Here is a 15,850-nt window from a genome sequence, read left to right on the forward strand (position 1 = left end):
TTGCCTCTTATTTGGAGAACCGTGCGAACAAGTTTTTTTCATTTACTCGAATTGTTGTTGTATGACGGTCTCTCATTTTTTGAGAGCGACAGAGTGAGAACGGGTGCAAAGAAAAATAACGTGTTTTAAGAAGTTTAAATGTGTTCGGAGTGTGTGGGAGGGGTAACTCTATCCGTCCATCCTCCGGGATAAACAGGGCTTCATTTTATTGTTATCTATAAATTGAGCTTTTCCTCGCTATCCTGAGCCATTAGGACCGCCGCGAGCAGATGCCCGCCGCTCCTCTCCCGAGATCCCGTGGATTTCCCGTCACCGTCCAAACAAGACGAGTGGTTATGTGCGTAGCTTTCTCTACGTCCGTCTGCCGCGCATCCATCAGGGAGGGCGCGGAGATTTTGTTATAGGGGGCGGGGAAGGACACAGATGGTCCGCAATCATCATGCGATGGACGTGATGCATCTCAATTTGTGTCAGCAAAAAAAAAAAAAAAAAAAAAAAGGGGAGGGGGAAGATGATATGTCACTATGCAAAGGGCATTAGCCACGCGACAAGAATGGAAGCGGAGAAATTGTCTGCCGGCTGACAACAAGATGACATCAAGCGAAATAGCCTGCCTTGGAAGCCGTGACTCCAACTAAACGGCATCATATTCTTATTTAAGTCATGTCTACTTAACAAAACAACAGTCATTTTCTGCTTTTTGGACTTTCCACACACAAACTGCATTTTTGGTCACTGAAAACTGACGTTTTGGGTGGAAATCAGCTAGTGTGAATACTGAAAAATATGTCTCGTTTTGATGACATCACAGCATGCTCCATTCTCTTCTGAGGTGAGCTCTTGAAAATATTTGAAAAGAATTGGATACAATAAAAAAGTTCAATACAATTATCTTTGAAAAAATCTTGCCAAAATAAAAAAAAATAGATACACAAACCTACAATGAAAATATGAGGAAATTATATACAGTTTATGTATAAAAAAACATACCACACAACACAGTTCTTGAAAAATAAGTAAAATGGAAACAAACAAAAAAACAATTACATGTATCTTTAACACATTTTTTTTTACAAATGTAGTGTGGTATACTGTATATTTTTCATATTTATAATAAAAAAGCAGTTGTTTTTTCATTGGCTGGCAACAAAGTGCTGGGTTTAAACAGTAAACTCCATTTTTGTTGTGAGTCCACATCACTTGGCTTTTTTATCCATTTGCTATGGTGCCTTTTCGTAAAATGTCTTTCTTCTGATTGGCTGACGTGGCCACCTCCTGTTGCTTTGGTATGTGCTTGGGGAATGCATTTTTATGGAGACACAGATTTGGATTGTAATCCATATTTGAATGTGGGGGGGAGGGGGGGATAAGAATTTAAGATCTGTACCCAAAATGAGTTGAGCATGAACCTCAGCTTTCAGGGACGACCTCCTGTAACGCACATTTGCCTCACCCTTGCATGTACAAGGGGGGGATGATGCAGCAGTTTGAGAGCTTAGTTGAATACTCTTGCATTGCAACCCCCCCCCCCCCCCCCCCGCCTTCCCTCCACCCACAATCCCCCCCCAGGCCTTGAGCATGCACGGCTCAGCATTCCGGCCCGGTCAGGTGTGAGCTGCTGGAGGGCGGCCGAGCCCCTTTTTTTGTTTGATTTTTTTTTTCCCCCTCCGACAGCCGCATTGAGAGCCCACACTGGCACGGACCCCCTGCCGCCGGGCATTAAGAGATGCTAATCGCGGGAGGTCGGCGTGTTTCAGATGTGGCGGCCGCGGGCTCCCGCTGGCAGCCTCCCCGGGAAGGGAGCGCCTCGCAGAAAACCCACGGCCACCGAGAAACGCACGCGGCACAAAAGGGACTGCAGGCTCCAGCGAGCGGGCCTCATCAGCCTTGCAGACATGTGGGTTTCTCCCAACGAAACCAAGGAGGGGGAAAAAAGAAAACCCACACTACATCCTTCCAGGCTTCTATTTAGTTACCTCGAAATCACTTAAATCCTGCATGTGGGCCTCCGAGATGACCCCGGGCAAATGTGATGCAATGCGATAAAAAGCCACCTGCTCCGCAGTGCAGCACACAGACTGCGAGCTTGTTTACTGACAATTAAAAACGAATAATGCAAAATAATTTACCCCTGCTCTTGCCTGGCTTTTTAATCGCCCGTTGGTGCACCATCAAAACACCTGAGAGATGCCACAGGAGCTTTTTAGCGTCCCTTTCTATCAAAACAGTCACTGGACACAACCTTAGGTACACACGATGTAATGTTTTCCAACCTTTATTGATCCAAGACACTTTTTTTACATCAGTAAAATCTCACAGCACACCACCAAACAGAAATACATAAAAAGGATAGTTAGCCTAATAGCATAACTGCCATATTAGTCCATTTTAACTTACTGTAACAATATCAACAATATAAAATACCAACATGCTCGCTCAAAATTGTGTTTTTACTTTATGTCGATTCAATTCTCAGTCATCTCGGTCTTTGCAATCCGCAAAGGTTGGCTCGAGGCACGCTCAGACAGGTAGTAGGTGGTATATGAAAAAATGCTAAAGCATGTACTTTCTTCGACACAGGATTCAACATTGGTAGCAGCAGTTGGACAAAATCTCTTAAGTCAACTTTGTCTTTCAAGTCCTCCCTAGAACTGGCCAAAATTACCCTAAAATGGAAAAATTGCACTTTTCTTGTTTTACGGCATGGATTCCTGAGAATGTTATATAGGGGCCACTCTTGCCTTTCCAATTTCATGCAGCTACATGAAACTGGAAAGAATGGAAAATAACTACATAGAAACAACAACAACAACAACAAAAACATTTTTGGTATTCATGCATGCTCAGATCCTAATAATGCGCAGTTTTGACTGAAGTATTAGGTGGTGTAACAATGGCACAATATGTATTGTCTTCTTTGCGCAAACAAATCCTGAACATACACTTCTTGTTAAGGCAGTTCATTACAAAAATAACAAACATACAAAATAAAATTAGAACCATAACACGATTGCAACATTTGATTCAATCGCTTCGATGCGTAATTTCACTGTAATTGCTCCGTCAAGTGATGTTTGTGCAATGCAGCAACTTTTAGCTGGCTTAATGAGTCATGTGGCTGTAAAAGAAAAACAATGCTGGGGGCTTCTCCGATTTCCTTTGTGATTGTAATGAACTCTTTGCTGTCCGTGGACCATTGTTTGTATTCACCCTGAAAGCAAAGCGCATTTAGCATGACGTGCTAGCTGTTGGCATCTAAAACGGAATGTGGAACTAAAGGTGGAAATGAAGAAGTCCTCGTCGTTCCTCGGCTGCTGTCCCCCTCCTGATAGCCCAGAGGCTAAGATAACTGCTTTATACCTATGCAAAGTGGCTATCGTTAGGAGGGCAATCTGCCGTGGAAGAGAGCATCAAGTCCACCATCGCCACCCCCGTCCCCTCCTGGATCGCCTCGTCACGGCGAGATGACCACCAAATCACCTCTTGAGGAATTAAGGAAGAGATTTACGGCGGGATTAATAACTCGCTCCGTTGGGGGGGGGGGTTCTCGTTTTTCCTCCTCGAGCAGGCGGGCAGCTGGGACACTTTGGAGTTTGATGTAATTTGAGCCTTTGGGAGCTCGATCAATTATTAAAAGTGTTTCATTTCGTGATATCAGGAGGAGGGAGTTGTCAATGGGGAACTGAAATGGAAAGAATCTGTATTTAAGCTTCTTGTTTTTCTGACAGGTGGCCTAATACATATTTTTAAGAACTATATATATATAAACCTTAAAATGTGCTTCTCACACTGGGGTTCAGGGACCCAGGGCGTCCGCGAGCTGTAACTTGGGGGTCCTCGAAATCTTTTACGATAAATTATTAGGTATGTTGTATCATTTTATTTATTAAAAAAAAAAAAAAAAAAAAAAAAAAAGCGTACAGCTACATATGGGGACATGCATTCCAATAAAACAAACATTCTAAATGAATTACCCCTAGGACCAATTAAAAACTCTGATATGATTGTGGCATATCATCATATCAATCTGGCATCATTGCATAAATATTTCATTTCCCCTTGAACAAAAGGATTTTTTTTCAAGAATAAAGTCCTATTTTTTAAAGAATAAATGCATCTTTTGTGCAATTCAAGGGCTAATAATAAAGTAATAATAAGTAATAAATAATCAATTCAAATTCCAAGATTGAAGCATAACGTGAATGAGAAGTTTATCAGTTATTGACTCTAGTGGGTAAAGGCACAAATGCAATTTGATGTCAATACAGACTGCTTGCTTTGGAGCCAAGTGAGGCAGTGACCCACCTATTGGGAGTAAAACATGTGACAGTTGGAACCTAGTATCAAACAACAACAACAACAACAACAACATTAAAGCTGCAACCAGCGATGACTGGGCCCTCGCAAGCCTCACGTTTTCATGGCAAATGCTAAAAAAGAGCAAAGATCGATTCCATGCTCCACCCGCATTGGATGGCGTAGGCAAAAAAAACGTTTGGCAATTTAACGTCGTCCCTCTGTCCAGGGTACCCGCTTTCAATCGGGGATCACTTTGGCAAACTCCCTGGAATTCAACCAAAATGGCCGATTCCTGTTCAATTTTGTGGGTTTTTCGTGCATCGTGTTATGATAGACGTGCACCTAATTTTGTGACAATTGGCGAAAGTGGTGTCTGGGGCTAATAGTTTCCAGACTTTCCAGGGGGCGCTAGTGAGTGAGTTTTGCCCATCTATCGAGTGAACTTGCTTCTAAGTGGGACTCATTTGGACGAATTTCCTATTAAGAGTATGTCAAAGTAAGAACCCTGGAATTCGCCCCCAAAATGGCTACTTCATACCAAAATGGCCGACTTCCTATTCAATTTAATGCATGGGCCCTTGAAACTTTTCCACGCGTCTTGTTAAGAAAGACATAAGAAATTAATGTCGGGAGCGGATATTTTCTTCTTTCCAGGAGGTGCTACTTTTCGGGACCCCTAAAATCCACACATTTTCATCAGGACCCAGAATATTTGGGACTTTTCAGGCATATTGAGGCCCACACTCATCAAAAAAGGCAAGTCATTCTCATCATCAGCATCACTAGTAAATGTAAGAGTGCACGTTTGCACTTTTTCGGAGCGAGAACGCCGCTCAGCCCGTCAGGTGCACGAATCAGCCGCCGACGTCTTTGGCAAGGAGCTGACGCATATCAACGACGCATCGCACTGGAGAGTTTCGGAAGCATTCATCTGGCTGCATTTGACTTGTTAATTAAAGTAATGCCTTTCAGCGACCGGCTTTAACACGTTACACCATTTCCGTTGTTGAGGTATTTAATGTGGCGGTCCGAAGACGAACGCGGAGTGAAAATACAAGGTAAATGTGTGACAACTATATCAATCCATCCCTTTTCTATCGTGCTTGTCGTCATTAGGGAGCTGGAGTCTACCCCAGCTGACTTTGGGCTAGCGGCGGTGTACACCCTGGACTGGCGCATATATCGAAACAACCAATCACACTCGCATTCACACTTATGGACAATTCATTTACTCTTTAATGAAGCTAACATGCATGTTTTTGGGGTATGGGAGGAAACCCGGGTACCTGGAGGAAACCCACGCAAGGTCGGGGCATTGTGAAAACTCCAAGGCCGGAGCGGAGATTCGAACCCTTAACCTCCGAACTGTGAGGCGGATGTCCTCCCCACTCAGGCACCGTGCTGCCAAGTGCAACAAATCCCTCCCGCTGAATCCAAATCATCCATCTCTTTGAAAGCAACATCTGGACTCTGCAGACTGTGCTTGCCCACGTTTCCCGAGGCTGTGTATCGACTCTTTCTCAACTTTCTACTCTCTCTTGCGGACATAAATAATAAAAAAAAAAAAAACGAAGGCCGATGTTTTCGCCGAAAGGCGTCTGCAGGACCTACAACACACTACGTGTCCGGGAGCGAGGGATCACGGGAAGGCCGGGCCTCCAGAAGGCAAGTAGAGTTGAGAGACGACTCACCGTCAGCAGCTGCAGCGTACCGGTTCCCCGAGCCAGCTTTAACTAAGAATGAATCGGGGCCAAACTCATCCTCCGAGTCAGAGTCCCGGGCTGGCTGAGCTGCACTGTTACCTAGCAACCCCCCCTGGCTCTGATTGGCCGCAATGCAAGGGGGAGGGTACGGGAGCTGCTCGACAGGGGAGGAGGAGGCGGAGGAACAAAGCAGCGTAGGACCTGTGGACCACAAACAGAGACAACACATGGTGGTGGAGGGCTGGGTGGGTGGGAAACACACCCAAACATCACACACACACACACACACACACAAATGCAGGACTTAAATGACACTTGATAACAAAACATCGACACCTCCGCCACCTCACTCCAGCTGAGAAGAACAAGACATGACTTTGATATAGGAGAAGTCATGCCTGATTTTGCTTTAGCACGTGTGAAAACACCTTCAGGGGTGGAACATCCTTTTGAAACAAACTTCACTCTGCATAAACACAACCCTGTACTTCAACACTTTAATTAATCTAATCGCAAAACCTAATGATGGGTTTGGGAACTTGGTCCTCTCTAACCATATACATGCAATGACGAAAATGTTTTCACAATTTCTGTGTCACCCACCTTTCCGGTCTCCATGATTGTAATTTCGTTTTGTCTTTGAGAAATCTACGCTATAGCTACCATGACCCTAAAATGCTGTCATTTCAGGTGTGATTTCTTCAGACGTTTTTGTAAGTCCACTCATGCTCGCAAAATGTGAAACTGCTGAATCTGGATCGGAAAAAATTCTAACTCATTCACTGCCCGCCTTCCCAGTTAACATGGATATTTGACTTCTAAAGCTGTCAATGGCAGTGAATGTGTTTTAAGCAACCAAAATTCCGAAAAGAACAAGACATGAATAACTTTGAGAAAGAAGAAGTCGTTTCTGACTTTGGTTTAAGATGAGCAAAAACACCATTAAGGGGGTGTCAATCATTTCCGCTCACGCATGGCTCTCAAGCATAAACTTCACTGTGCATAACCAAAACCCCATACTTTTAACACTTTGCATTAACACTTTGTATTTTTGGGTCATAAATACTTGATGGGTTTGTGAACTCATCAATTAAAATGTATTACACGTAAAAGTCAAAAAATATATCTATATACCGATTGACCACGTTTCTGGACTGTGTGAGGAAGCTGGAGAACCCCGACAGAACCACAGGCAAGTAGAGTAAGAACATGCAAACTACACAGATTCAAACCTAGAACCTCCTTTTGCAATAAAACACATGAGCAGATGTGTACTGTGCAGAATCATGTGCTCGCGGGTACGGACAGATTCCAACCTTCACTGATCTCAACCACCTTAGTAGCAACTGACCTACATGGCACATGTAAATAATTCACCCCAACCCTCTTATTCTTTCCCCCCCTTCAAGACTTATTGGGTCAGGCCCTGAAAATTAGGACATGACCGTGACGGAAAATGTGTACAATCATGGTTTTCTGTCCATTTGTAAGTCTCATACATGGGACTTGCTTAATACTGACTAATGACTGATTAGATTGTTGGGTATGTTTGTGGTTGGAGCGATAGTTCTTGTTCGATTAAATCAGAGGATGGCAAAGTCAGACAAAACCATCTTCGTGGGATAAGAGAAAACAATAATAGTCAGTGTTGTATAAAAGAGAAGCACAGTGAAGGATTGGAACAACGGATACTGCGTTTGCTGAATGGTTGTTTTTGTCTTCTTGCAACAAGGTATCCAGGTCTCCTAGATATTATTACAGATATTTCAACACTAACAGACTGAGACAAACAAAGGCATCGCAGCGGTCTGGCTTTGCGTTTCTGCTGACTGGGCCTCCATCCATCACGGCTCCGCAAGCGTCCCGCAAGAGTATTACAATGCAACTCATTGATTCACATCTAATTAGGAAACAATTAGCCACATTAGCATGACAGGGTCGAGCCGTGCGCAAGCAGCAAATTCCCACGAAGCCTCTTGAGGAGGCATCACGGTACAGCCTTCATCAAACTTTGCCTGCCTGCAATAAAAATAAAAAAAAATAATAATAAAAAGCTTTTGCTGTGTGCGCTGTAATCCAGGGGTTTTCAAACTTCAAGGGGAGAAGTTCTTTTTTTCCAAGAAAAGCCTGAAAATGATTAACATGACTAAATAACATAACTACCCTGTGCGCCCCTAAATGCCATGGGAAGTATCTTTTTAATGCTTCAAACTACATATTCATGACCCGAATATAACAGAAAGTAACTTTAACAAATTTGATCTGATATATTTGTAATCAGTTCAGTATGTTTGTTTTATTGGCGTGCCGATCCCCATACAGGTATCCACAAATGTTACAAAATAATGTATTGGAAAGATTTTGCGGACCCCCGGGGTTCGCTGCACCCAAGTTTGAGAAGCACTACTCAACGCTGAATCAACCTCGGTGGCGTTTCAGAGCCCCAGAAAAAGCTCGAAGGCGGCCACCTCTCGCTTCCCATCATTCACTTAGCGTCAAGTGGGCCGATTAGTTCCTGACAGCTTCAGCGAGCAATGAGCAAACAAGCGGCACATTAAAGGTCTGAAGTAAACGCTTTAGCGAGCTCTTTAGTGGGACCAACATGCTAGCTGGTAAAAGCTAATGATAGTGCGGCGTGAGGCGCAACTTCCTGCCAGAACGACTCATTACATGTCTCATTAGCAAGTGGCAACAGACAGCAAAGTGTTGCTTTTTCAAGTAAAAAAATACAATAAAAACATTTGAATTATATAACAGCCATTTGTGGTGTGTGCTTGTTTAATGCGTGTGGTAACGTGACATAAACAAATGAGCATACTCCATTTGAAAAATAAGCTCTTTATCCATTCCTCAGCGAACACAAGAACAATGGAAGGGACACGTACATCTGATTGGGGCTCACTTGGACGAATTGTCAAAGCTCTGGAATTGACCCAAAATGGCTGCTTCAAAGCAACATCCTGTTCAATTTGGAACATGGGTCCTTCAGACTTTTTCATTCTGTTATGATGGCCATATCCAAGCAAATTTCCGGTCATTGGGTGAAACTGGTGTTAGGGGCTGCATTTTGAGCAGGTGCAACTGTGTGAGTTTTGCTGAGTCCTCTTTGATAGCCCTAAAAATGCATACATTTTTTTGCAATTTTGTGTCTCCATTTGTCAAAGAATGGGACTCATTTGGGCAAAATCACAAGTAGGAGCCCTGGAATCTGCCCAATATGGCCGACTTGTGCCATGCCCACCCAATTTCATGTCTTTCAGTGAAACATTTTTTTTTTTTTCTACCATCGTCGCAGCATGTGAAGCCGGCCCGAGCAACACAAAAGCTACGGTTCCTTTTTGTTTTACAACACTCCAAGTAAGTAGCTGTGATACAACATGTCCCACTCATTAACTTTGTTTTTCCAAACATATTGATTGATGAATCATTTGTGCCAGCACTAGTTCCCATCGCCTTGGGCAGAAACGAGAGTTAAATACAAAAAGGAAAGGAACCTGCTCACACTGTAATACAGCAAATAGTCTTTACTACACTTTGTAAGTAAGTTTTTTGTATTTATAAAAGTCTAGAAATTATATGACACAAAAACACAATACTGTTATTTCTTTTTTTTTTTCCTTTAGTGTTGTTGAAGCTGGGTTCTTAGCATCCTTAGCTGTCTTAGCTACCTCAGCAATCTCCAGTTCCTGAGCACACATAGCGGTTTTAGCAGTCTTAGCAGCCTTAGTTGTCTTTGAAACATTAGCATTATTATTATCTTAACATTAATCAGAATCATCTTTATTTTGCCAAGTATGTCAAAAACACTCAAGGAATTTGTCTCCGGTAGTTGGAGCCGCTCTGGTACGACAGCGAATACTTTTGAGACAAAGACATTGGGAAAAGGAGTCACTGAGCAATAAAAGGTTGCTCGTAATCTGGTAATCCCGGTACAATTTTTTTTTACATTTTTTTTGTCAATTGTGCAAATAGATCTAGAGTTCTCTAGCAATGAGAGCAGTTTGAATGACTAATCGAGCAATAGTCCGGTGCAATGACCATTGTGCAAGGGGCGCCGAGACTTCAAGAAATGTATGCAGTTTAAAGTGACGAGTTGTGCGATAATCTGGGACCATGTTGATTGTGCAAATGTTGCAGATACTACTCAGTCGATTGTGCAAATTTGTGCAGATGCTACTCAGGCAGATGAGTGGCCAGTATTGGTCAACAACAGATATGCAAATAGTGCAGCGTGGCGAGACTACTACAGTGAGTGCACGAGTTATGTATAATTGGCCCGACAAAAATGTGACAACAAACTCAAGAGAAAAAAATTGGCAGCATGTTGCAGTGGAATTGCAAGTTAACTGTTTAAGAAGTTAATGGCAAGAGGGAAGAAGCTGTTGCTGTCTGCTAGTTTTAGTTTGCATTGTTCGGTAGCACCTACCTGAGGGAAGGAGCTGGAAGAGCTGGTGACCAGGATGTGGAGGGTCCAAGAGGATTTTGCATGCTTTTGTCTTAGTTCTGGCAGCATGCAAGTCCTCAAGGGTGGGTAGGGTGGTACAGACAATCTTTTCAGCAGTTTTGATTGTCCGTTGCAGTCGGAGTTTCTCCTTTTTGTAACAGCACCAAACCAGACTGTGATGGAAGAACACAGGACTGATTCGATGACCGCTGTGTAGAACTGCCTCAACAGGGCCTGTGGCAGCCGTGCTTCCTCAAAAGCTGCAGGAAGTACATCCTTTTTGAGGATGGAGTTGATGTTGAACTCCCACTTCAGGAGAGACTGTAATTCCCAGGAACTTGAAGGTCTTGACGGTTGACACAAGGCAGTTGGACAGCGTGAGGGGCAGCTGTGGTGAAGGATGCCTCCTGAAGTCCACAATCATCTCGACAGTCTTGAGCATGTTCAGCTCCAGGTTGGGTCGGCCGCACCACAGCTCCAGCCGCTCCACTTCCTGTCGATACGCAGACTCGTCACCGTCTTTGATGAGACCGATGACTGTGGTGTCGTCTGCAAGCTTCACAGTCATTTTCCGTCACGGTCAGGTCATAATTTTCAGGGCCTGACCCAGTAAGTCTTGAAGGGGAAATAAAATAAGAGAGTTGGGGTGAATTATTCACATGTGCCATGTAGGTCAGTTGCTACTAAGGTGGTTGAGATCAGTGAAGGTTGGAATCTGTTCTTCTGCTGCCTCAGGAGGACGTCCGTACCCGCGAGCACATTATTCTGCACGGTACACATCTGCTAATGTGTTTTGACAGCCAGTTGCGTTGAGGTGCAGTCGTTCACGTAGAGAGAGAAGAGCAGTGGAGCGAGGACACATCCATGGGGCGCCCCGGTGCTGGTGGTGCGTGTAGATGAGGTGGTGTCCCCCAGCCTCACCTGCTGTGTCCTGCCCATAAATCCACTGGCAGATGGCAGGCGAGACGCTGAGCTGGAGAAGCTTGGAGGAGAGGAGTTTGGGGATGATGGGTGTTGAACGCTGAGCTGAAGTCCACGAACAGGATCCTCGTGTAGGTCCCCGTGCCATCGAGGTGTTCTCGGATGAAGTGCAGTCCCATATTGACTGCATCATCCGCGGACCTGTTTGCTCGGTAGGCAAATTGCAGGGGAAACGGGATGGTACTTCGCACAGTTCCAGAGATCTATTGAAGATTTGTGTGAAGACTTGAGCGAGCTGGTCCGCGCAGACTTTGAGGCAGGATGGCGACACATGCTCTGGGCCTGCCGCTTTGTTAATCTTTTGTTGTTTGTAGATGCGTCTCACATCCTGATCATGGATGGTCGACGCAGAAGTCAGAAGTGTGATTGTGGTCGGTGGTGCGGCTGGGTGGGCGTGGGGTGTGAAAGTGTCCTTTTCAAATCTGCAGTAGAAGGTGTTCAAGTTGTTGGCTAGTGTGCTATTGTTCTCAGCTTGGGGATCGATGCTTGTAATTGATTAGCGATTGTAATGCATGCCATAATGATTTAGAGTCATTAGCGCTGAACTGTTTTTCTAACTTTACTGCATAGTTTCATAGTTTCATAGTTCAATGTTAATTTCTTTAGTCAGCTGGTTTCTAGTTTATACAGGGCCCTGTCTACACTTCGATATGCGTCCTCTTTAGCCTGGCAAATTTGCTTAAGTTTGGCAGTGAACCACGGCTTGTTGTTATTGAATGTGTGAAATGATTTTGTTGGTACACACACCTCTTCACATAAACTGATATAGGATGCGACAGTGTCCGTATATTCATCCAGGCTGCCAGCTGAATTTTCAAAGACACTACAGTTTGTGCAGTCTAAACAGCTTTGAAGTTCTATCTTTGCTTCATTGGCCCACTTTTTCACTGTTTTCACTGTAGGCTGCGCGCATTTAGGTTCTTGCCTGTACGTCGGTATTAAGTGAATTAAGCAGTGATCAGACGAGCCCGGGGCTGCACGAGGTAAGGCACGGTATGCGTTATTTAGCGTACTATAGCAGTGGTCTAAAATGTTATTTTCCCTGGTAGGACAGTCGATGTGCTGCTTGTATTTAGGGAGTTTGTGGTTGAGTTTAGCTTTGCTAAAGTCCCTGAGAATAATGAGGGGTGAGTCTGGGTGGTTTTTTTTCAATTTTGTTTACTTGTTCAGCAAGCGTTAGCAGTGAGGCGTTCGTGTTAACTTGAGGCGGACTGTAAACACCGGCGAGAATGAAAGACATTACCGTCACAATAGCAAATTTAGCCTTTTGAGCAACCTTAGCTGTCTTAACATCCTTAGCTGTCTAACCAACGTACGCGACTGAACTGTCACACAGTGTGCGTGGTTCGGCAACTGTTTTCATGAATGGCCGATCAGGTCTGTCGCTGGTTTTGTAGCGATCGAAATACACATAAGCTTTCACTCACGCCAAATATACATTTCGGGGTTTAAGCGAGAGAGACACCGAACGGCCGCTGCGCCGCCCTCAAAACATATAAATGGAGTATATAAATCATCAAATATTGTGTTTTCCATTAATACTTAAAAATATTTATAATTTTGAATGCCTGCCTGTGGATGAAAAAGTGAAGCTTGCGTCAAATATTTACACGAGAGGTACGTACGGTGCTGGGCAGTTCTGATGAATGAGAGAGCGAGACGCTTTTAAATTATCCACACGCTATCACGTCAACTCTCTTTAGAAACCCGCTTCTTCCTTAACTACAAACTTTTTAAACTTTATGGTTTAATAAATGTGATAAAGTACAATATACTGTATGTACAGCATCAAACGCCTATACAGGCTCAGTATCCACTGCTGTCTTGGAAAGTTAGTTACTTTAGCAACCTTATCTTCCTTAGCAAACTTAGCTGTATTAGCATCTCTGGCTGCTTAGCAATTTGAGCTCTCTTAGCAACATCAGCTGATTTAGCAGCCCTAGCTGTATCAGCACTTTTAGCGTGGTTAGCTGCCTAGCCAACCTTGGCTGCCTTAAAACCCTTAGTTGCCGTACACATTAGCTTTTGTCACATTACCGGTCGGTCCATGAGCAGCCCATGCTTCCTTTGCAAATGTTGCTGTTTTAGTAGCGCTAGCTCTCTTAGCATCCTTAGCTTTCTCAGTAATCTTGGCTGCCTTAGCATCTTTGCTGTCTTGGAAAAACTTCAACATCTTTTAGTGCTTCAGCTAGCTTAGCTCCTTAACTGCCTTAACACCTTTAGCTACTTGAACAAACTGAGCCGTCCTATGCCTGTTTGTTTCTACCACGCATCATGAACAGTGGATAACCCATTTTTACACTTGTATGACAGTCACAAATGCTAACATGCTATCGCTGTACCTATTGTAAGGGCCAGAAAAACAGGCGCAGTTTGCAATACTATCAACATTAAGATTCACTGTTTTTATTGGTTTTACATTTTTAGACTGGTGAGCTACACACGTATGAGACGACTGCATTGTCTTTTTCACAAATTACGCATTCCGAGCAACACGTCAAATCACAGCCGTCGAGCACACGCATCACAAACAGACAAAATCATTACGGCCTGGCAGATATTCGGCTGGAATTTAATTTTAGGGAATGCATTTATCTGACAAGACCACGTTCAAATTGAATTGGGTAAATAGAAAAATATCATTTAAAGAGGGGGTGGGAAAAAAAGAACAAAATCGATTAAGTAGAGTCAACATTCATCCAGAGAGCCGCAATTTTTAATTCTCAGAGAGAGATTGAGCTTTACGTTTTCAAAAACATAACTGACGTCAATAACACTTTTAACTTAAGGCCACAGATGCCACAGAGCTGAGATAGAGATGTCAGCTATTCGTTGAAGGGAGAAAGTATTATTATTTAGGACATAGCTGCCTTTGCTTCCTTAGCAACCTTGGCTGTCTTAGCTGTAAAGCGCAACCTTGGCAATCCGAGCAGCTTTAGCCACTGTCTTAACAATATTAACAAGTCCAACTAACAGGCAACCACATGACAATTAAACACAAACCCTCCTCCAAAGCGCCTGATTGTTCCTATTCTACGTTGTCAAGGTTGCAATCAAAGAGAAGAAAAAGTGATTATTGTTCCGTTAAATACACCTCATAAGCCTCATGGAAATAACACTCTCATAATGGGCGTGACATTAAGCTACTGACGCCGACAATGCCTTAATTGGACGCCTAATGGCTTTGCAATTGCACCGATCATCATCATCTGTTTTGTTTTCGGCACGCTACAGCTGGATTCAGATTTGACCGTGGAACAATTATTATTTTTTTTTAAACATGAAACATAAACATGGTGGGAATGGAAAATTAATTCAGCTTTATTCCCTATAAAGGCCAGGGCTGACAACCTTTTTCCAAGGACCCCCATTACACTGAAGTCTTTCTGGGCTCACAAACTTTGATCCCCATTAAACCTTTTGTAAGTGTTAGCACAGGGGTTCTCAAAACCTATAGGGTACAGAAACCCCTAACGGGAACTTTTTTTCCCCCAAGGAACCCTTCAAATCCTAACGCTGGTTAAACATAACTACCACGTGTACCCCTAAATGCCGTAGACATAAAAAAGTTGCATATTTTTTTAGAAAAAAGTCATAATGTTATGATGACAAAGTTATATTTTTTTTTGAAGAAAAACAAATAAGTCATGTTTTCTCAAGAAAAAAACTTTGTAATCTTGACAAGAACAAAGGCATACTTTGAGAATGAAGTTGTAGTTTTCTTAATATGAAAGTCAAAGTATAATGAGAAAAGTAAGTCATATTTTAACAACTATTTAACAAAAATACAACATTATTTTCATCAAAACATGCCTTTTATTCTGGGAAAGACATCTTTATTCTAAAAAAAAAAAAAATATATATATATATATATGTATATATATATGAATGCACGCATATTAACGAAAAAATACACCTTTTTAAAATGACATCTTCTTTTCCCCCTGTAGTAATACACCACAACCCCAGGTTGAGAAGCACCAATCTGCAGGTGACTCTAATTGAAGACACAATTGCACTTCAACAGATGCCATTTTGTGGCTTAAACTGCAGCCATGCTGCTAACTACCCACGGTTCAGACACCCTGCCAACAAACCAACACAAAGACTCGCAAAGAAAGCAACAACAGAGCCAGCTTTTGAAAAATACTACTTCATTTTTTTTCCTGATTGTTCTGCTTAGCTGCTTTAAATCAATACCATAAAAGAATGGAGCTAATGTATGGCATGGTGGGACACAAATGGTCTTTTTATAGACATGGCACAGGAAATGGAAATGATATTTGTGTTGCAATAAATGAACATGACCACACAAGACGGCACGGTTCCACTTACGGCCAACCCGCAACGTTGTTATTGGCACTTAAAAGATGGCGTCCATTACTCAGACTCTGAGTGTCGAGCAAATTACGACGGGATGCTT

General features: G+C 43.0%; 1 protein-coding gene across 12 annotated transcripts in view; it reads right to left on the bottom strand.

Moving 5' to 3' along the window:
• tenm4 (teneurin transmembrane protein 4) overlaps positions 1–15,850 on the bottom strand; it is a 180,509-nt gene that overhangs the window by 108,208 nt on the left and 56,451 nt on the right. Inside the window, exon 4 of one of the 12 annotated variants that reach the window (XM_061781958.1) lies at positions 5,991–6,203. The exons of 9 other annotated variants lie outside the window; for them this stretch is intronic. In XM_061781958.1, coding sequence (XP_061637942.1) covers positions 5,991–6,203 — 213 coding nt within the window. Of the gene's footprint in view, positions 1–5,990; positions 6,244–10,428; positions 10,679–15,850 lie in introns of those variants that run through there. 2 more of the 12 variants (XM_061781956.1, XM_061781957.1) reach the window with 2 other exon arrangements.

Source organism: Phyllopteryx taeniolatus, chromosome 8, assembly GCF_024500385.1.
Source record: "Phyllopteryx taeniolatus isolate TA_2022b chromosome 8, UOR_Ptae_1.2, whole genome shotgun sequence".
In the NCBI taxonomy this organism is placed as follows: domain Eukaryota; kingdom Metazoa; phylum Chordata; class Actinopteri; order Syngnathiformes; family Syngnathidae; genus Phyllopteryx; species Phyllopteryx taeniolatus.